At 43.0% G+C, this 23596-nt stretch overlaps 1 protein-coding gene across 1 annotated transcript in view; it reads right to left on the bottom strand.

The window, feature by feature from the left end:
- The window catches only part of TRMT2B (tRNA methyltransferase 2 homolog B), a 61399-nt gene that overhangs the window by 36322 nt on the left and 1481 nt on the right, over nucleotides 1-23596 (bottom strand). Inside the window, exons 2-5 of the mRNA XM_080652680.1 lie at nucleotides 18214-18442; nucleotides 16840-16894; nucleotides 10490-10589; nucleotides 9401-9471 (exon numbers count right to left, since the gene is read on the bottom strand). Of these exons, the coding sequence (XP_080508806.1) occupies nucleotides 9401-9471; nucleotides 10490-10589; nucleotides 16840-16894; nucleotides 18214-18422 (435 nt within the window). The 5' untranslated portion in view covers nucleotides 18423-18442. The remainder of the gene's footprint in view (nucleotides 1-9400; nucleotides 9472-10489; nucleotides 10590-16839; nucleotides 16895-18213; nucleotides 18443-23596) is intronic.

The raw sequence follows: 23596 nt of genomic DNA on the forward strand, positions 1-23596 counted from the left end.
GAATAAAAATCCAAATAATAGAAGATATAGAGACAAAACAGAAAAACAAAAGGAGGTAAAAAACAATACAGGAAAATTTCTCACATCTGAAAGTATGCATTTCCAGAGTAATAAGGCCTAGAAAGTTACCCACCACAATGAATTTAAAAAGGTCCATGTGGTCATGAAGTTTCAGGGATAAAGAGATTCCCTAAAAGACTCTAGAGGAAAAAAAGAGGGGAGACAATATCTATGACGTTGGAGGCTAGATGACAATGAAACCATGTCTTCATATTTATAAAGGCAAATGATTCAAACTCAGAATTTGAAATCTAGAAAAATCTCAGTCATCTGTCAGGAAAGATAGAAGACATTTACAGACATGCCAAGACACTAAAACTTTACCTCCTAAGCACCCTTCCTTGGGAAGCTAACGGAGGTTGTACTCCAGCTAAATGATGTGTAAACCAAAAAAAGGAAGACAGGGGATCTAAGAAACAGGGGAGACAGGACAGAACAACAAAGGGAGTCCCAGGATAACAGCCATGCAGAAGACCTTGGGAGCCTAGGATGGAAAACTCCTAGAAAAAGGTCTTCAGGGGAAAAACTGAACTCAAGTTTTTAAGCATATGTAGATTATTGATGAATGTTTGACAAAGCTTTTAAAGCATGTGGGGAAAAATAGCAATAGGTTCATAGAAAACTAAGCCAATTGAAAAATGAAATAATTATTCAGGCCAATATAAACTAAAAGTTGCTGGGCCAGTGTGGCTCAGTGGTTGAGCGTCGACCTATGAACAAGGAGCTCATGGTTTGATTCCTGGTCAGGGCACATTCCCAGGTTTTGGGCTCAATCCAGAGCAGGGGGTGTGCAGGAGGCAGACCATCAATGATTCTCTCTCATCATTAATGTTTCTATCTCTCTCTACCTCTCCCTTCCTCTCTGAAATCAATAAAAATGTATTTAAAATGACAGACAACAAGAAAAACCTAAAAGTTGTAAAATCCATCATACCATATGGAATTATGCAGCTATAAAATGAAGTATTTTATTATATTAAAAAAACAAGGTGCAGAACAGTGTCCACATTAAGCTACCTTTCAGCTAAGAAAAGGGGAAATACAAATATGGTTTTGTTTCTTAAAATAAGCAAAAATGAATAACAATTATAACCCATAGAAGGAGTGTTGTAACTCGATAAAGGCTACAGAGATGAAAGACCACTTTAAATGAATCTTTATTTTGCAGATTTGTCTTTGGAACCATGTAAATGTATTTTTTAAATTATAAAACAAAACTTAATCAGGCCAAAACCGGTTTGGCTCAGTGGATAGAGCGTCGGCCTGTGGACTCAAGGGTCCCGGGTTCGATTCCGGTCAAGGGCATGTACCTTGGTTGCGGGCACATCCCCAGTGGGAGGTATGCAGGAGGCAGCTGATCGATGTTTCTCTCTCATCGATGTTTCTAGCTCTCTATCCCTCTCTCTTCCTCTGTAAAATATCAATAAAAATATATTTTAAAAAAAAGAAAAAAAAACTTAATCAAAATGAAAAAGAAAAAAATCAACCCATACAATTTGAAAGCAAGCAAAATGAAAACAAAACAAAACACCTAGTATCAAGTATCAAGTTAGTGGCTTAACTACAAAGAAATTATTGCAAGAGGCACAATAATTTAACACTGGACAGAAACCTGAGCTCTTTTCAGTAATTGTTTTCTGGTAATAATATTGGTACTGTTATTCTGAAATTATATATATGAATGAAATAAAAAAGTAATTGAACTAATCTTGTCAGGACTAAAATTCTATTGTGAGAGACAAGAAATAAAAATATAAAGCAGCCATGGCTGGTGTGGTTCAGTTGGTTGGGTGTCATCCCATGCACAGAAATATTGCAGGTTGGATTCCCAGTCAGGGCACATGCCCAGGTTGCAGGCTAGATCCCTAGTAGGGGGTGTGCAAGATGTTTCTCTCTCATCAATGTTTCTGTCTCTCTATCCCTCTCCCTTCCTCTCTCTCTCAAAATCAATAAAAAGTTCTTTAAATATACACATTTAAAGAATATATATAAAAGCAAAGGCTTTAAGTAAAAACTACCATTCTAAATTTGATTTCACTAATTTGATATCATTATGAACTCATGATATATTTTCCTCTTTAAAAAATATTCCCTAACTCTGTCTACTACAAAGGTCTTTGAAATATGACCAACCCAATATAAATGAGCACCCCCTAGCACCCATACTGTGAGCTTCAAATACAATTTCCCACTAAAAGAGATAAGAATTCCTTGAAGAAATGGATGACTGCAAGTCTAAGGCAGAAAATAGTCTTAGATGGGCTAGAATTATCATTCCAGAACTACCAGAGCCATCTAGGGCTCTGAGGCAACTTAAAGAGGTTCCAAATGGCCAAAAAATGGAACAATTTGAGTACCAAAAAATAGTACCTGCAGTAGTCTGAAACATATCAATTATATTAATAGTCCATGAGTTCATAATGATACCAAAACAAATGAATAGGGCTTGATAGACTCAGAATATCAATGCATTGCAAACCCTCATGAAATAATGGATCTAGACAGTGATTACTAATAACTGCTAAAACCAGTAAGTGAAAAGTTGACGGGGAACTTTTTAATGACTGAGAACAGGCTGATGACACCTGAATCCACTCTTTAATCTTAACATCACCAAAAGAGAGCCCATGAGACACATATTCACAAAAACAATCACACCAAAAAACAACAACAACCTAAATCTAATCAACAAACCAGATCCATCAGTTTATAGGAAACACAGGAGACAGGGTAAAAATGACATCATGGGGATTCAATCAGCAAAATCCAGAATGTGAGAATCTCTACAGAAAAATAAAAGTTTCTTCAAAAAATAAATTACAAGGACAAAAAATAAATTAAGAGGAATTACTTACAAATTAAGAGAGACTGAAGAGACATGTTAATTAAACACAATCTGTCTACTCTGTTTGACTACTGATTTTGAACAAACCAACTATAAAAAGCAAACCATTTATGAGATAAATCAACATAAAATCTGAACATTTACTGGATGTTTGATGATATTATGGGATAAATATTTATTTCTAGTATGGAGTTACATTTAAAAATTAAGTCCTTTCTTTTAGAACTCACACTCAAGTATAGTATTTACATCCTATCTAATAAAAGAGCAATATGCAAATTGACCATCACTCCAACACACAAGATGGCTACCCCCATGTGGTCAAAGATGGCTGCCCCCATGTGGACACAAGATGGCCACCACAAGATGGCCAGCAGGGGAGGGCAGTTGGGAGGGACCAGGCCTGCAAGGGAGGGCAGTTGGGGGCGATCAAGCCTGCAGGGGAGGGAAGTTAGGGGTGACCAGGCCTGCAGGGGAGGGCAGTTAGGGGCAATCAGGCTGGCAGGGGAGTTGTTAGGGGGTGATCAGGCTGGTAGGCAGAAGTGATTAGGGGCAATCAGGAAGGCAGGCAGGCAAGCAGTTGGAGCCAGCAGTCCTGGATTGTGAGAGGGATGTCCGACTGCCTGTTTAGGCCTGATCCTACCTCGGACATCCCTCTAGGGGATCCCAGATTGGAGAGGGTGCAGGCTGGGCTGAGGGAAATATGGCCGCCCTCATGTGTCCAGTTTTTTATAATATAACTAGAGGCCCGGTGCATGAAATTCATGCACGGGGGGGGGGGTGTCCCTCACCCCAGCCTGCACCCTCTCAAATCTGGGGCATCCCTCTCACAATCCAGGACTGGTGGCTCCCAACCGTTCGCCTGCCTGCCTGCTTGATTGTCCCTACCGCTTCTGCCTGCCAGCCTGATCACCCCCTATCCACTCCCCTGCCAGCCTAACTGATGCCTAACTGCTCCTCTGCCAGCTTGATTGCCCCAAACTGCCCTCCCTTGCCGGCCTGGTCACCCCCAACTACCCTCCCCTGCAGGCCTGGTCGCCCCTAACTGCCCTCCCCTGCAGGCCTGGTTCCCCCCAACTGCCCTGGTCACCCCCAACTGCCCTCCCCTGCCAGCCTGATTGCCCCCAACTGCCCTCCCCTGCATGCCTGGGTCCCCCCCAACTGCCCTCCCCAGCCGGCCTGATTGCCCACAACTGCCCTCCCCTGCTGGCCATGTTGTGGCAGCCATCTTGTGTCCACATGAGGGCGGCCATCTTTGACCGCATGGGGGCGGCCATCTTCTGTGTTGGAGTGATGGTCAATTTGCATATTACCTCTTTATTATATAGGATGTCTGGAATTTTCCTCAAACAAATCCAAAGGTAGAAAGTAGATGAGAGTGTAGATAAAATAAGATTGGACACATATTGATAAGTTGTTGAAGGTGGAAATGGGTATATTTGGTTCATTATACCATTCTCTACTTTGATAGATTTTTAATTTTCCATTATATAAAATGAAAGAAAAATTTGTACAATAAAGAAAAATAAAATCTTAGTATACCTAGTTGGCTCAGGAGTGAATATCTACATAGTCATAACAATATAAACACTAAATATTAATTCAACAAAAATTGTGCTATAGCCCTAACCGGTTTGGCTCAGTGGATAGAGCGTCAGCCTGCAGACTCAAGGGTCCCAGGTTCGATTCCAGTCAAGGGCATGTACCTTGGTTGTGGGCACATCCCCAGTAGGGGGTGTGCAGGAGGCAGCTGATTGATGTTTCTCTCTCATCAATGAATACATGTACTTGTATTTCTTTGATAATATTTAAGACCCCTTTCTAATTCTTAGTGCTCTGACAGCTCCCATAAAACTCACATTCTGAGTTAAGCCTCGAGTACATATTTAAACCTCAAATTGGGGCAGACTAGGGTTACTCTATGATCTTAATGGAATGGAATGACATGACCAGTAATAGGGGAAGGGAAACGAAGGTACAAACAAATTGAGAACAGCACAGCACATGCTGTCTGTCTGTCTGTCTATCTGATACTGTTATTATTTCAATGGGCATCTGGCCTGTATTTAAGTATCTACTGGGTTGGATCTTAGGTCTAAAATAAATTCTGCTGGGAAGAGGGATTCAACTGGATGGATGTGGAGGGTAGAAATTTGACCAACAAAAGCTGGAAGGGCTAGAAACTTGGGTAAATATTGCAAAGAGATATTCATTTACCAAACACTGATAAGCACCAATTATGTGTTTGAATCTGTGTTAAATGCTAGGCTACAAAGTTAAATAATACACAGCTACTACCTCTACATCCATTGTGGGAAACACCAGTACATGACAATGCAATATGGTGTAACAAGTGCTATAACAGGAGATATGCAATGAGAAACAGGAGTGCAAAAGAGGGAAATCCCTAATCAGACTGAGGAGTCAAATAAGATTTTCTACAGAATCTGATGCTTTGAATGCTAAAGCATAAGTAAAAACCAGGCAAAGAAAACTGAGGGCATTCTAGAAAGAGGAAAGCCTCAGGCAGGAATAAGATAGGCTGGCAGTATACCTCTGGTTCAATACGAATGGAAAGAGGAAAGCATGTGAGGATGTGGCAGAAGATGAGGCTAGGGACCTTATCATGAAGATCCATAAGGGAAAATGTAAGGAATTTAAAGTTTATTTTAAACTTTATCAGGGCCCTTTCTGGTGTGGCTCAGTATCTAACAGTGGCATCCCATGTACCAAAAGGTCACTGGTTTGATTCCTGGTCAGGGCACATGCCTGGGTTGCTGGCTCTATCCCCAGTAGGGGGCATACAGGAGGCAGCCAATCCATGTTTCTCTCTCACACTGATGTTTCTATCTCTCTCTCTCTCTCTCCCTTCCTCTATTCCTCCCTCCCCTCTCTCTCTAAAATAAAATAAAAAATTTAATTTTTTCAAAAGCTATTGGGCAACTGCTGCAGAATTTTAAGAAAGAGAATGGTATGATCTCACTTGCATTTTAAGGATGGCTCTGGCTGCAGTGTGGAGACATGGAGACAGAGGGTTGGAATTAGTGGAGCCAATTTGGAGGCAAGAGAGGATAGTAGCTTGGACTAGAGTGGTGGTGGTGATGATGGTGGTGGAAACAGAGAAGAGGATGAAGTCAAGGTATTTTTAGAAAGGAAAACTGATAAAACTTAAAGAATGATTAAATGTGGCTGAGGAGGAAGGGGGGATTAGAACAGAGAAGCCAAAAAATAATAATAGAACAGAAGAGACTTGACACATGTTTCTAGTACATGGTGCTACCATGTAATAAAGTGAGAATAAAAGAAGCACATCTGGAAAGGGAAGAATATAACTTTAGTTTAGGGACACTGGTTCTCACCTACAGGTGACTGTGCCCCCCAAAATATATCTGGAAACATTTTTGGTTATCACAACTAACGGCATGTAATGGGTAGAGGTCAGGGATGCTGCTAAACATCCTACAATGTACCTAACAGCCCCACACAACAAAAAATTATCCAACCACCCTAGCTGGTTTGACTCAATGGATAGAGTGTTGACCCTCTGACTGAAGGGTCGCAGGTTCGATTCCAGTCAAGGGCACGTACCTCAGTTGCAGGCTCGATCCCTGGCCCCAGTCAGGGCACATGTGGGAGGCAATCAATTGGTGTTTCTTTCTCTGTCTCTCCCACTGCCTTCCACTCTCTCTAAAAATCAATGGAAAAAATATTCTCAGGTGAGGATTAACAAGAATAAAATTATCCAACCCAAAATGCCAATACTGTGGAAGTTGAGAAACTTTGATCTAAAGCAATGCTGATTTGAAGAACACTGCAGGACAGCTAGGTGAGGACATTCAGCAGCCTCCTAAAGCTCAAGAGGGAGCAGGAATGCAAATACAATTGACCCTTAAACCACACAGGTTTGAACTGTGTGCGTCCACTTATATTTAGATTTTTCTCAATAAATATATTGGAAAATTTGGGGAGATTTACAACAATTTGAAAAAAACTCACAGACAAACCTTATGATTTTTAAAAATAACCTTTTCTTTTCTCTAGTTTACTTTATTATAAGAATACAGTATATAATAATACTACATACAACTATTTATGTTATTGGTAAGACTTCTGGTCAACAGTAGGCTATTAGTAGTTAACTTTGGGGGAGTCAAAACTTATATGTAGATTTTCAACTGCACAGCGGGTCGGTGCCCCTGATCCCCACATTATTCAAGGGTCAACTGTATAAGTTTAGGACTTGTCAATTTACCATGGTCATTCCAGTCATCAGCTATAGTTGGGTACCATCACCCATCAATATATTAAAAAAGAAGGTCAAGGACAGAGCCCTGAGGGACACCAACTTATAGTGGGAAAGGAGAAGAGGAAAAGATTCCGTGAAAAAACTAAGAAGTAGCCAGCGAGATAGGAGGAAAGTCATCAGAGAATGTTATCATAGAAACCAAACAAAAACAGTGTTTCCAGGAGGGAAGTGAGAATAGTAAGTAGTGCCAATGGCAGAGAAAAGCTGAGCAAGTTGGGATTAGAAAGTTTTCATTGGATTTGGCAAAATGGAGGTCACTGATGACTTTGGTGAGATCAAGTTCCATGGAGTGTTGGGGGCAGAAGTAAGAAACATCAGATTAAAAAAAGATTAGATATATTTAACATGTCTATGAACTAAAAGAAAGGAGCAGATAGAGGTGAGGGGAAGGAGGTAAAGAAACAGGAGAAAGAAGGTACGTTATGAAGGAGCAAGAGCTTAAGAAAGGAGAAGATGATTTCAAGTTGGTGTTTCAAGGAAGGAGAGCATCAAATAGGGAAAGGACCTTTCACTGATAGGAGAGGAGGAGGGATAAAATTTCAGCAAAGTTGGTGGATGGTAGGAGAAGCAGCTAAGGGAGTTATCATCCCTTAAATTTCTTTTTTTAAAATAAGTTTAATCTTAATTTTTTTATTTTATTTATTTTAAGAATAGTTTATTGGTTTTTAGAGACAGAGGAAGGGAGAGGGAGAGAGAGAGAAACATCAATGTGAGAGCACAACATGGATCAGCTGCCTTCTGCATGACCCCTACTGGGGATCGAGCCCACCACCCCTTGATAGGGAATCAAACTGGCAACCTCCTGATGCACGGGACAATGCCCAAACAACTAAGCCACATTGTCCATGGCTGATGGCCTTAATTTTCCAGGGAAAAATCAAGAATGCTCATCTGCCAAGAGCAAGGGTAAAGGCAATGGGATAGGAAATTTGAGGAGAGGTTAAGAGTTTACAATAATTCTTGAAGAGAATGGGAGAAGAAGCTGACAAGGGTCATGTAGGAAGATTTCTAAAGACTATCTTACCAAGAGAGCTGTGTCCCAGCAGGGAAATCTTGGAAGTCATGTCGTGTTCTGTCAGAAGACATTACCCAAGTGTGAGAAACTTGAATAATTAGGAGGGTGGGTACTGGTAAGAATTATCTATATATATAAAAGCCCAGCGACCGTTACAGTGGAACGACTGGTCGCTATGACATGCACTGACCACCAGGGGGCAGATGCTTAATGCAGGACATGCCCCCTGGTGGTCAGTGCACTCCCACAGTGGGAGTGCTGCTCAGCTAGAAGTCGGGCTCACAGCTGGCAAGCGCAGTGGTGGTGGTGGGAGCCTCTCCCGCCTCTGCGGCAGTGCTAAGGAGCAGCGAGCCAGGTGGCAAGAAGTGAGCAGGCGGGTGGTAAGGAGCGGCGAGCCAAGTGGTAAGGAGCGAGCAGGTGGACGGTAAGGAGCAAGCAGGCAGGCAGTAAGGAGTGGAGAGATAAGAGGTAAGGAGTGAGCAGGCGGGCAGTTAGGAGCAACCAGGCAGGTTAGGAGCGAGGGGTCCTGGATTGCAAGAGGACACAGGCCGGGCTGAGGGATAGCCCCCATGTACAAATTTAGTGCACCAGGCCTCTAGTCCAGTAATAAGAATGTTAGCAGGGAGTTATGTTTAGTCATCACGAGTAGGACTTTTGCCTTAAGTTCCATGAGGGCAGGCACCATGTCTATTTGATCCCCAGTACCCAGCACAGTGCCCAACACATAATAGGCACTCAGTAAATAGTGGGTGTGTAAAACAAAAGGACATAAAAATATTTCAGAGGCCAGCCTCCTGATGGAAACACCTTACCACCATTCCCACATCTCTTAATGATAGTTCTCAATTCTGTTCTGCTGAAAATACTAGCCTTTCAAATATTTCAGATACCTGCAACTTGCTATACTGCCCTCAGCAGTACCTCTCTTTCCTAATAATTTCCTATTAAAATTCCTCAGATGTCTGACATTTGTGGTAACTGATGCAGTTTTCTCTCCTCCTTTCCACCCTCCCTGAAATGAAACACTAGCAATGTTCTCTACACATTAAGAAGTATGCTTTCAGAACAGAGCTTCATCTCCCTGAAACAGCTCTATTATTAAAATGTCAGGGAGGCTGCTATTCCAGACTGCAATGCCCTGGGTCATCTTCAACCAGCCCTAATTCCTTATTACCTGGGCCACTTGACTGTGTTTCTCAGGGATGTTTTTCAGATGGTTAGACCGCACACAGACGATGTTTCTGTCTATAGAAAGAAAAATAATTTGATTTATACATTTTTTAACCTAAAATATTATTTAAAAGAAAATGTCTGGCAACTCAAATTCCCTTCTTCAAAGAGGCATATACAGATATGGAGAAGCAAAGTACCTACTTCAAGCTCAAAGCTGTTTTTTAGAGAAAACCTGTTTCCCAGTCTAGCCATTAAGAACCTTATTCTTAATGAAGCTAGTATGCAATATTTTATTTTGTGCTATAGATAAGCAATATGAGAACATCTACTTTCTGTTTAGAATTTAAAATGGAAATAAAATATAATGGGATTTTTTTTCCTGTTACTGAAAAATAGAACAATAATGTCATATGCTCATTTAATTCTGTACACAGGTGGTGGGGGGAGCCAAGTGCCTGCCCTAACAAACTGTAGTTTAAGACATATGGATATTAAACAGTGTGACTAATATAAAACGATGGTGTTTCAAGTGGATTTATTGAAAATGGGCAAATAGAAAGTTCAGGAACGGAATCTGGGAATGGATAATGGAATTCAGTCTTAGAAATATGCCATTATGATTTTCTTCACCAACACCTCCCCCCTATTTATTCTTTTAAGGTCAATTTATCAGAGAAAGCTCTAGTTTTCAGGGATAAGGGGCTGTGAAATATAAAAGACATTTCAATAAGGTGTAGACTGCTTCCCAGTACAGAAAGTAGCACAAAATAATGACGATGACAATGATGATGTGAGAGCAGCAACAGCAATATTAACATTTACTAAGTACTTACTAGGTTTCAAGCATATTCCTTTTAAAGGGAGAAGGAATGAGGGTTGTGATTCCTATCACTATAATGACTACCCCAAAAAAATATCCAAAATTAATCTTGTGATCAAATTTGGCATCAAAGACTTCCAATTTGATCTAGTCCTTTAAGACCACTGCATTTCCTACTCCTCTACACTTCCACTGACACTGTTATCTGCACCATTCCCTTCCTCTCAGTCCTTGGTTTGTTATTTCTACTAGTCATGGCCATTGACTGACCTCTCCAAGTTCCAAGGTAGTACCCCACCGTCTTCGGATTGCCATCTGGACCTCGGTTCACAGAAAAAGTGGACTTATTTCGGTAGCCATCGATGACAGGCTAGAGGAGGCAGAAGAGCAGAAAAGGGAAAACAGGTCAAATGAGACCAAGGAGGGCAACAATACAGGGAATGAAATAATGTTCTCTGGATAAGGACAACTAAGTGATGCTTGCTTGGAAACTAAGGCATAGTCAGGGTTGGGCAAACTTTTTGACTTGAGGGCCACAATGGGTTCTTAAACTGGACCGGAGGGCCGGAACAAAAGCATGGATGGAGTGTTTGTGTGAACTAATATAAATTCAAAGTAAAGGAGCGGAGGGGAGAGCAAGAGAACCCTCCGCTCTTTCAGCTCCGCGGGCCGGATAGAACAGCCGAACGGGCCGGATCCGGCCCACGGGCCGTAGTTTGCCCACGGCTGGCATAGGTGCAAGTCCGTGACTGAGATCAAGACCCTCTATAGAAACTTCATAGTAAAAAGAGTTCCAACCTGGCCATAAAGCAGGAGTCAGCAAACTTTTTCATTAAAGAGCCAGATAGTAAATAATTTTAGGCTTTGCAGGCCATATGATTCCCATCACAACTACTCAACTCTGCCATTATAGTGTAAAAACAGCCATAGACAATCCATAAATAAGAAGTTCAGCTATTCCAATAAAAGCTTATTTACAAAAATCAAGCAGTAAGACAGACATGGAAAAAGGTCCATAGTTTGCTAACCTCTGCCATAAATTAAATTTTCCTCTCTGAGGCCTCTTTAGGTTTCCAAAGTTGGAATTTTTCCAAGGAGGTAGTAGTGTAGTGGTTTAGAAAGTGGGTTTTGCATCAGATATGCCTGAGTGTAAATCTCAGTTCTGCCACATCTAGATATGTATCCTTGAGTGAATTACTTAATCTATCAATGTCTTCATCTGTAAAATGACAGTGCCTACAACCCCAGAGTGACTGTAAACAGTAAACAAAACAATAATGCATGCTAATAACTTAGCAGAATATCTGGTCCCCAGCAACTGACCAGGAGGTGAGTGCTTACAGAGGGTATAATAGGATGGAGAAGACAACAGAGTCCCTCCGATTTGGGTGCAGCTGTTGTCACTTTGACTCCATTGAACATTTGGAGGTAAGACTCTAGTCTTTGTAAAATTTTCTTCTGAGCTTCAAATTTCACCTGCAAAAGAATATAAGCAATAAAACAAAAGACTTTTGGAGACCCAAGATGGTGACTGGCAAGAAGGTAGGGGGGGCGAGTGTATGAGAGAGTGAGGGAGCAATAGAGGAGTGTGTGGATGTGTGTGGTGTGTGTGTGTGTGTGTGTGTGTGTGTGTGAGCTAGGGACAGTTAGATCCTGCAGGTCTTCCAAGGGGCTGCCAAAACGGGCAGTCTTAGACGGCAAAACCCCGCTGCCACCGCAAACACTCCAAGGGTGGCCAGAGTGGGCACAGAGACCATGCCATCTTGAAGAACAGAACTGCTTGAGACTAGGATCCTAACCTCGCCACCACCCAATCTGGTCTCAGATGCAAACCAGGACCCTACAGCCACTCGGGTAAAAGACCTGTGACCACAGCTGCAGACCCACAGACACCAAGACCCCAGGCACCCCAGCCACAGATTTCTGAGTCACAGAGCCAATCCCCCTCCCCACCAGCCCCTCGGCAGTGGCATAGGAACTGCCAGACCCTCTCCGCTCAAACAGGCCTCCTGCCCACACACAGCAGCGGCGGCTCTACCTGAATTTGAGCCTGGGTATGTGGACACAGGAAGTTTATTTCCCAAATCCAGACCTGGCGCCCATGGAGGGAGACTGCGCTAAATTTGAGCCTGGGTGTGCGGACATGCGAAGTTTGTTTCCTGCAGTGCACACCCGTGGGATCAGACCCCACGCCCACACAGGACGGCAGAGCCATCTGACCTTGATTAAGGGCAAGCACACACAGAAGGCTGTTTCCTGCAGGGCAGGAGTGGACCTCCTGCCAACACAGTGCCACTGTGCAACCCGGTCCCCCAAGCAGACCAGGGACCCTGATTCTCCACGTAAGAGGCAGCACTGAGCACCAGTGACTTGACTCTTTCTCATCGCGTGCCTGGGATCCCTGATTACCAGTGCATGCACACTAAGAGACAGTGACTCCAGTTCTTGGCACATGTGCACACAGGGACCCTGATTCTCGGTGAGAGACCGCACCAAGCAACAGAGACTCTGATGCTCGACTCTCAGCACGGGCACAGGGGGTCTCTGACTCCTGACACACGCTAGGGGACTCTGATTTTCAGCACATGCCAGCAGGGTCTCTGTTTAAGCGTGGCGCAGGTGGGGTCCCTGATTCTAGGTGCACACACGAGGCCACACTAAGTGCCTGTGACTCTGATCCTGGACGAGCGTGGCTCCCACCAACCACGGCAGCCACACGTCTTGGGGTCGGAGCTCTTCAGTGACATGAACAAATGGAAGAATATACCATGTTCATGGATTGGTAAAATCAACATCATTAAAATGTCCATACTACCCTAAGCAATCTGTAAATTCAATGCAATCCCCATTAAAATACCAACAGCATACTTTAAAGACCTAGAACAAATTCTCCAAAAATTCATCCTATATAATAAAAGCCTAATATGCTAAGTGTCCAGTCGTCCGTTCAACCAAAGTGTAATATGCTATTGATATGCTAAGGCCGCTCAACCGCTTGCTATGATGTGCACTGACCACCAGGGGGCAGACAGTCGATTGACTGACCAGTCGCTATGACATGCATTGACCACCAGGAGGCAGATGCTTCGTCTGGTAGGTTAGCTTGCTGCTGGGGTCCAGTTGATTGGGACTGAGTGAAATGGGCCAGACAGACCCTGGAGCCCTCCATGGGCTGGACACTCCCTGGAGCCCTCCCACAGTCCTTCCCTGACTGGCCAACCTCCCACGTCCCTCCCCGGCCCCGATCGTGCACCGGTGTGGTCCCTCAGCCTGAGCTGCACCCACTCGCAATCCGGGACCCCTCAAGGGATGTCTGAGAGCCAGTTTTGGCCCAATCCCACAGGCCAGGCTGAGGGACCCCACTGGTGTACGAAATCGTGCACCAGGCCTCTAGTCTGGAATAAAAAAAGACCCCGAATAGCTGCAGCAATCTTGAGAAAGAAGAACAATGTTGGAGGGATCACAATACCAGATATCAAGCTATACTACAAAGCTATTGTTCTCAAAACTGCTTGGTACTGGCACAAGAAAAGACATATAGACCAGTGGAACAGAACAGAGAACCCAGAAATCAACACAAGCCATTTTGCGCAATTAATATTTGACAAAGGAGGCAAGACCATACAATGGAGTCAAGACAATAAATGGTATTGGGGCCCTGGCCGGTTTGCCTCAGTAGATGGAGCATAGGCCAGCAAACTGAAGGGTCCCATGTTTGATTCCAGTCAGGAGCATGTACCTTGGTTGCAGGCTCCAGGGCGAGTTTGGGAGGCAGCCAATCAATGTTTCTCTCTGTCATTCCCTCTCTCTTCCGCTCTCTCTAAAAATCAATGGAAAAATACCCTCGGGTGAGGATTAAAAAAAAAAAAAAGATGTTGAAAAACAAACAGATAAATAGTAAAATAATTTTAAAAATAAATAAATGGTGTTGGGAAAACTGGACAGATACTTGCAAAAAAATGAAACTAGACCACCAACTTACACCATACACAAAAATAAACTCAAAATGGATAAAGGACTTAAACATAACATGGGAAACCATAAAAATCTTAGAAGAAGCCATAGACAGCAAAATAGCAGACATTTGTCGTAGCAATATATTTAACGATACAGCTCTAGGGCAATGGAAACTAAGGAGAAAATAAAGAAACCATCAACAAAACAACAAGAAAGCCCACTGCATGGGAGAACATATTTGCCAATGTTATCTCCAATAAGGGTTTAATCTCCAACATTTACAGGGAACTCATACAACTTAATAAAAGGAAGATAAACAACCCAATCAAAAAATGGGCAAATGACCTAAATAGACACTTTTTGAAAGAGGACATTCAGAAAGCCAAGAGACATATGAAAACCTGCTCAAAGTCACTAATCATCTGAGAGATGCAAATCAAAACAACAATGAGGTACCTCCTCACACCTGTCAGAATGGCAATCATCAACAAATCAACAAATGACAAGTGCTGGCAAGGATGCGGAGAAAAAGGAACCCTCATGCCCTGCTAGTGGGAATGCAGACTGGTACAGCCACTGTGGAGAACAGTATGGCATTTCCTCAAAAAATTAAAAATGGAACTTCCATTTGACCCAGTAATACCACTTCTAGGAATATATCCCAAGAAAACAGAAACACCAATCAGAAAGGATATATGCACCCCTATGTTCATAGCAGCACAATTCACCATAGCTAAGATTTGCAAACAGCCTAAATTCCCATCAGCAGATGAGTGGATTAGAAAACTGGTACATTTACACAATGGAATACTACGCTGCTATAAAAAAGGAGTTCCTACCATTTGCAACAGCATGGATGGAGCTGGAGAGCATTATGCTAAGAGAAATAAGCCAGTCAGTGAAAGAAAAATACCACATGATCTCACTCATTTATGGATAATAAAGAACATTATAAACTGATGAACAAAAATAGATACAGAGGCAGAGAAGCATCAAACAGGCTGTCAAATGACAGCGGGAAGGCTGGGGAGGGTTGGGGGGTGGGGTGGGTAAGAGATCAACCGAAGGACTTGTATGCATGCATATAAGCACAACCAATGGACGCAAGACACTGGGAGGGGAATGAGGGCATGTGCCGGGAGGCTGGGGGAAGGTCAATTGGAGGAAAAAAAGGAGACATATGTACTACTATTTGTATATTTTATTGATATTTTACAGAGAGGAAGGGAGAGGGATAGAGAGCTAGAAACATCGATGAGAGAGAAACATCGATCAGCTGCCTCCTGCACACCACCCACTGGGGATGTGCCCGCAACCAAGGTACATGCCCTTGACCGGAATCGAACCCGGGACCCTTCAGTCCGCAGGCCGACGCTCTATCCACTGAGCCAAACCGGTTTCGGCTGTACTACTATTTGTAATACTTTAAACAATAAAAAAAAATTGAAAAAAAAAAGACTTTTTGCAGTATCACCTCAAAAGATGGAAAACAAATAGGATAAAAGAAGGTTATCCCCACAGATACTTGGGTCATGATCTCAGCAGATAAGGAATCCAGAATGATGGAAAGGCAACAGACCTAATAAGGTATTGGGAAAAGGTCAAGTGTGAGCTCTGTGTAAGCTCATCATTTTATCTGAACTTCCAGTAGAACTTACTGTGGTAATGGAAACATTCTATTTTTGGTATTATGTTCTATGTAATATGGCAGCCACTAGCCACGAGCACCTGAAATGTGACTCATGTGACTGAGGAACTAAATTTCTAACCTTTTTTTTTTTGCCTTATTTAATTTTAATTAACTTAAGACAGTCAGCTCTGCTATAATGTGAAATAAGCATTCTTACACCATATGCAAAATCATGCAAAAGAAATCACAGGGCTCAGGGGAAAAATATGGTTGGGTGAACACATTCCCAAACTTTATCAGTAATACACACAGAAAAGATAAGAACCTAATAAAAAGACTAGTATAGTTTTATATGTGAATGGTTATAAAATGCATAAATACTACAATAAGGACGGCACTTTGCCCTGACAAAGACCTGAAGTTTGCTTGTGGATGTAGCTGTCCACTTGTGAGTTATCATGAGGTGGTGAAAGGAGGGTCATATGAATGGGATGGAAATTTCTCACAGCAGATGTAAATGGGTGTGGCTTATAACACACTCATGGAACTGAGAGAGTAGCAGATGTCTGAGGTGTGTGTGTGTGTTCACTTTATGGATTCTCATGCAACTCAGTTCAGCTGGGTGAAGTTTCCTTCTTTCATCTGTTTCTCGCAGACCAAATCACTCCTAAGCAAACATGAAATTTGTATTACGTTAAAAATTGTTTCCTAATATATCAATCTATTGGAAGAAATTTCCATTTTCAAAACAAGCATTGTAGCAGAACTGAATGTACTTAAATTTAAATAGCCACATGTAGCTAAAGCTGTAAGAACAACAAAAAAGCAAGCAATGATGGAAACAGGCATTTATATATGGCTTTAGAGTTTGGAAGATATAAGTGGCCTAAAGTTAAAATTTCAGAGTTGTTAGCATACTGAGTTTAAGGATTCCTTGGGTTGTCTGGATAGACCTGTCTAGTCAAGCTTCTTACAAGTCTAACACCATTCAACTGATGGAACAGAGGAGTGAAGACTTAAGCTGGGTACCAACCTTGAGCTGTTCTTCATAGCTCAGCCTCCAGAGTGGCGTCACAACATCAGCCAGCCTTGAATAAAATAATTCAGGCACTTAGTTCATTATATAAATACTAGTGACCTGGTACACGGATTCGTGCACATTGAAAGGAAATTAATTAGAAGGTAGCCAGCAGGGCGGGACTGGGCAAGCCAGGCTGGACACGCCCTGGAGCCAACCTCCCACAGTCCGTCCCTGGCCAGCCACACCTGGATGGCACCATGGCTTGAAGGGCATCTGCAGAGAGAGTGGGGTCCCTCCGGCAGGTGGGGTCCCTCGGCCTGGACTATGGGGTTTGGGCTGAAACCGGCTCTCCAACATCCCCCAAGGGGTTCCGGAGTGCAAGAAGGCACTCTGCAAAGTTGCTGTCATACAAGGTGTGGAATGCAAATGCAAGTTTGCAGTAAACCAGATTCAGGACAACAATGCTCCAGCAACAACATAAACCATGGTCAAAGGTGGAATTGTGCAACCCTGCAAGGACATATCCCTCCTTCTCTGATTTCAGGGTATGTCACCCGAGAACCGCCACTGCCAAGTCACTGCAGCTCGGCAGCTCCTACATTGAGTGTCTGCCCCTTAGTGGTCAGTGAACTTCATAGCAACCAGTTGGACGCTTGGACACTTAGCATATTAGCCTTTTATATATATATATATATATATATATATATATATATATATATATATATATACTAAATACCTACACTGTGCAAAAGTACTTCCTGCCACCATTTTCTCTGGCATTTTTCATATTATTCAAAAGACTTAACTCTCATGCCCCTGGGGAGATGAGTCTGGTAGAAGAGCCCATTTTGGTGCTGTCTATTAAAAGCAAAACAGATAGGCAAACCTATTATGAGAAAAATGAAGATTTATCAGGAAGTAATTAGTCATATTAAAAAAGTCTTCACTGTTGTGTTCCTTTAATTAGCCCACCTCCTTAATGCTTTTTAAAATATAATTTGATTTAGAAAATACATTTGTTGCATAAAATAAAGTAGCTATGTGTATGCATGGCTGCAATGGGACTATTCATTTCTAGTCCATCTAATATCTTTCTGGGGCTCCAGTTTTCAGTACACCTGCCCTGGACCTTTATAGAGACAATGTCCCAATTTAATATCTCCTTTCTGTGAAAACCACACTCAAAGGCAAGGAGAATATTTTCTGCAATCCCAAAGCATTTCCCACAATATTCCTCAGATGTTTTCAAGTTCACCTTGGTTATCCTACCTGAGGCGCCCCTTCGAATCCTTGCCATCCCACATTAGTTACATCAGGAACACAGAATTTCAGTAGGCTCAGAGATTCAGACTTGCTAAGAGGAAGGAACATCAGCCTTAGTCTTACCTTTCCTGCCAGGAACTATCTAGTGTCCCAATATGGCTTGGTTTCTTCTGACTTTTCTGTCCCCTTTGACACCTCTTGGTGAACGTTCCCTTACATGCTGAGCCCAATAAAAGCTGTGACCAACATGAAGGTTTTCTGGGATACCAGTAGAGCAGTCCTGATTTGGAGAAGAAACCCACCCTGGAGAGGAAGCATCTAGGTTTGTGCATTGGGACTCTTCTCTTAATACCTGCCAACAACAGAAACATTGAGATTCACTTGCATGAATGGTGAACAAACAGAAGCTGGGAAATGAAGGCACAACTTGCAAACCCCTTCATTCATTTACAAATCCTTACAGAAGCTCAGCACCAGCACAGAGTCAACACTTCGTAAAAGCAGGTCTGCTGAGCAGAACTGAACTACTGATGGCTAGGCACTGGCTTAAGCTCCCAAAATAATAAGATGAGGAAAATATAGTCTTTGTTCTCCAGAAAAGAGTTGAACTCTTTGGATACACTTCTATGGCTAGTCTCTCTCCATATTCTACACTCTTACCCAACAACCAACAGTCCTATTTAATAAAAGGGTAATATGCAAATTGTCCCCTTGACCGGGAGTTCAACCAGAGTTTGACCAGGGGTCGGGGCCAGCCCGCCAACTGCCCATGGCCCCTCCCCACAGCCGCCCCCCTCCATCGCACCCCTACCCAATCAGGGGCAGGCCTGGCAGGCCAACGTCCCACATCCCCTCCCCCCAGCCAGCCTGGCCCTATTGGCCCCCACCCATGCATGAATTCATGCATGGGGCCTCTAGTTAACTAATATTTACAAAGTATTTACTATATGCAAGGCAGTGTGTCACACTAGATACTGAAGGGGTTATAAAGGTTACAATCTAATTGAGGAGATCCAGTGTGAGCCCAGGAAAATATAATAATTAACACCATATTCTTGGTTCCTGAAGAGTGCTAAGGAAAGGCTTCCCAGAAGCAGATAGGCCTTGCACCAGTTCTTAAGGGACAGCAGGAAGGTGAAGCAGGTACCTGGAGGACAGTGACTTAACTGATCTGGCTAAAATTGTAGTTCATTTTAGGAAATAAGACTAAAAAGTTACATCAAAGTGAGACTTTGGCTCTGGAAGAACTTTAATGATTAAATAAAATACAGACTTTATTATGAAAAAAATAGTGAGTTGATGGAGGCTTTATGTAGAGAAATAAAGATAAAATAGGGAGGTTAATAAAAAGCAAATTCATGTTTGAAGCATGTGTTTGAAATGGTAGGGAAACCACCAAATGGAAATGTCTAACAAGTAGAGAAGCAGTACTACATGTCAGGAGAGAAGTCAGGGCTAGAGATTTGGTCAAGTGTCTATAAAGAGTACAAGCTGTAACATTTTTTTTAAAAAGAGCTTTTAACCCTAGCTGATGTGCTCAGTGGATAGAGCATCAGCCTGTGGACTGTAGGGTCCCAGGTTGGATTCAAAGACACATGCCTCCATTGCAGGCTCCTCCCTGCCTGGGCCCTGGTCAAGGTGCATGTAGGAGGCCACCAATTGATGTGTTTCTCACATTGATATTTTTCTCTGTCTTTCCCTCTCTCTGCCATTCCCTCTAAAAATCAATGGAAAAATATCCTTGGGTGAGGATTGAAAAAATAATCCGATATAATAAAAGGCTAATATGCAAATTGTCCCCCCAGGAGTTCAACTGACCACTCCCTATGATGTGTGCTGACCACCAGGGGGCGGCACAGAATGAAGGAAGGCCCCAGCCAGCAGATGGCAGCCAGGGAAAGGAAGGCCCTGATCGGCCCTGATTGCCAATGGACCCTACCTGTGCACGAATTTCGTGCACCAGGCCTCTAGTAAAAAGAAAGAGCTTTCAAGCCCTGCCAGTGTGGATCAGTGGTTGAGCATCGACCCATAAACCAGGAGGTCATCATTTGATTTGCAGTCAGGGCACACGCCCAGGTAGTGGGCTCGATCTCTAATAGGGGACATGCAGGAGGCAGCAATCAATAATTCTTATTAATGTTTCTATCCCTCTCTCCCTCTCCCTTCCTCTCTGAAATAAACAAACTTTTTTTTAAAGTGCTTTCAAGGGACTAGCAAAAGGCCAATGACTAAACCTGAGAGAAAGGCAATAGTTGGGGAGCAAGAAGAGATGCTGGTGACTCAGATCACGAGAGTGTGGAACTTGGAGGCCAATGTCTTTCAGGAAGGCACTGGCATATACAGTAAGTCTGAGGCCAAAGAAAGAAGGGAAATATGACAATGGGAAGTGGCAGGCAATAGGGACATATGAGGTTTGAAATCTTAGGTGTGCAGGTCCTAAAGTCAGGCAGAGATGGACAGTCACCTGGCTCATCCACTTACTAGCTAAGTGGCCTTTGACAAGTTAATCATTCCCTCTGATCTTCCTTTTTTCATCTGTAAAATGGAGATAACAATAGTAACTATCTCATATAGTGGTTGTAAGAGTTAAATAAGGGATAATTAATAAAAAGTACTTAACAAAAGATTAATGGAAATGTTTGTAAAGCTCTGAGCACACCGTCTAGTATCTAGCAAAAATTCAGTACGTGTTTATTATAACTATCACTAGAGGCCTGGTGCACGAAAATTCGTGCACTCGGAGGGAGAGGGGGTGGAGGAGGAGATCCCTCAGCCCGGGAGCCCTTGGGAGATGACCATCTGCCAGCTTAGGCCTGCTCCCCAGGGGATTGGGCCTAAGCTGGCAGTCAGACATCCCTCTGGCAGCCCAGGAACCCTCAGGGGATGTGTGACTGACAGCTTAGGCCTGCTCCTTGCGGGGAGCAGGTCTAAGCCGCAGTTGGACATCCTTAGCGCTGTGGAGGAGGCAGTGGAGCTCCCCCTGTGGGAGTGCACTGACCACCAGGGAGCAGCTACTGCATTGAGTGTCTGCCCCCTGGTGGTCAGTGCACGTCATAGCGACCAGTTTTTCCCAGTCATTCTGCCTTTAGGGTCAATTTGCATATTACCATTTTATTATATAGGATAATGCTTAAAGATACTATGGGACTGAGTGACAGTAACAATATTAAAGGAGGGCAGCAGGGGGAAGGAATAGTGGGAGTAACTGAGGAAAAAAGCTGGAAGAGCTAGAACAGAGGGAGGGTGCACAGCTGGAGTGGCTCAGTTGGTTGAGCATCATCCTGTGTACCTGTGTACCAAAGGATTGCTGGTTTGATGCCTGGTCAGGGCACATACCTGGGTTGTGGGTTTGGTCCCTGTTTGGGGCACATATGAGAGGCAACTGATCAATATTTCTCTCACATCAATGTTTCTCTCTCTCTCTCTCTCAGCTTGTCCTCAAGTGAGAATTTTAAAAAATTGTCAGAACAGGGGGAGGACATTTTAGAAAAAGGAAGGAATCCCTCTTCCTCCAACACAAGAATTTGTTGTTGCCTTTTTGTTTTGTATTGCTTGATCATTCATTGCTGTGTAACTTTTTTGAGTATCCAGGACATGTGAATGGACCTGACCAGACATCTTACTGATCTGCTGTGAAACTGCCTTTTTGCCCTTGCTCTCTACCTTGGACTTCATCCCAATGTAAATCATACCTTAATTCATAATGCTATCTATTTAAAATTCCAATGTATGTAATAGATTTATTAACTAAAGTTCTTCCATGGCTCCCTCTATTACTGTGAAATTTGTATGCCATGATCACTAGGTAACTTAGAGGATGCTGACATGGGTGCTGTAATATGTCACCTATACACCATTTTGTATGTTTACAAAGTACTAAAAAAATTAATTGTCGCCCTAGCCAGTTTGGCCGTGGCTAGAGCATTGGCCTGCAGACTGAAGTGTCCCAGGTTCGATTCCGGTCAAGGGCACATACCTCAGTTGCAGGCTCGATCCCTAGCCCTGGTTAGGATGCTTGTGGGAGGCAAGCAATTGATGTGTCTCTCTCACATTGATGTTTCCTCTGTGTGTCTCTCCCCCTCCCTTCCACTCTCTCTAAAAATCAGTAGAAAAATATCCTCGAGTAAGGATTAACAACAAAAAAAGTAATTGTCACAATATGAAAGCATTTGGGTGTAATTTCTAACAGAATAAATTTAAGCTGGCCCAGGGTTCAGGTGTTATTGATAGCATACTCCACCTAACTCCCAGGAAGAGGCAAGTCCTGAAGAATATGGACTTTGGCCCAGTGGTGTGGCTCAGTGGTTGAACGTCAACCTATGAACTAGCAGGTCACGGCTGGACTCCCTGTCAAGGCACATGCTAGGTTGAGGGATTGATCCCCAGTACGGGGCTTGGGGAAGGCAGCCAATCAATGATTCTCTCTGATCATTGATGCCTAACTCTGAAATCAATAAAAACATTTTTTTTTTAAAAAAAAAGAACATGGACTTTGGCCCTGGCCATTTTTTCTAAGTGGGTAGAGCAGCGGTCGGCAAACTCATTAGTCAACAGAGTGGCAAACCGATGCGGCTCGCAAGCCGCAGTTTGCCGACCACTAGGGTAGAGCATTGACATGCACACTGAAGGGTTGAGGGGTGGTGGGTTCCATTCCAGATCAAGGGCAGGTATCTAGGTTGCAGGTTCCATCCCCAGTGACTGTTGGGGTGCTTGCAGGAGGCAACCAATCAATGTGTCTGTCACATTGATTCATCCATGTCTGTCTGTCTGTCTCTCTCTCCCCCCATCCCTTCCACTTTCTCTAAAAGGTGAGAATTAACAACTACAAAAAGAACATGGACTTTGCCTAGCTGGCATGGTTCAGTGATTGAACACTGACGTATGAACCTGAAGGTCACAAAACTTTTTTGGAGTGTGTGGGTCTTCTCACTGGTAACTGCCACCATGAGACTGTGGTCAGGGCACATGCCTGGGATGCAGACCCTACTCCCAGCAGGGGGTGTGCAGAAGGCAGCCAATCAATGATTCTCTCTCATCATTGATGTTTCTATCTCTCTGTCTCTCTCTCCCTTCCTCTCTGAAATCAATAAAAAAATTTTAAAAAGAACATGGACTTTGAAGCCATATTCTATTCCTAGCTCTGCTTCTCACTAGATCTGTGACTTTTGCAAGTTACTTAAGCACTATGAATCTCAGTGTCACCATCTATAAATATAGGAATGATAACACACCTACCTTTCAGGGTTGTGGTGTGAATTAAACAAGCTTATATATATAAAATACTCAGAACTGCTTAACACAGAAAGTGTTCAACATTTGTCACTGCCCTTTCTTACACTCCAATTTGAAGCATGTCACCTGACTTCCTTGTGTCTCAATGTGTCCAACCTGCAAAACTGGAGAGATGTAATAATCTATACTAGTGGTGTGAGGATAAGTACAATTATGTGGGAAACTTAAAAACAACACACAAAAACCTTTCCTAACCTTCTGGAGCATGGTGAGC

Source organism: Plecotus auritus (genome assembly GCF_963455305.1).
Source record: "Plecotus auritus genome assembly, chromosome: X".
Lineage (NCBI taxonomy): Eukaryota > Metazoa > Chordata > Mammalia > Chiroptera > Vespertilionidae > Plecotus > Plecotus auritus.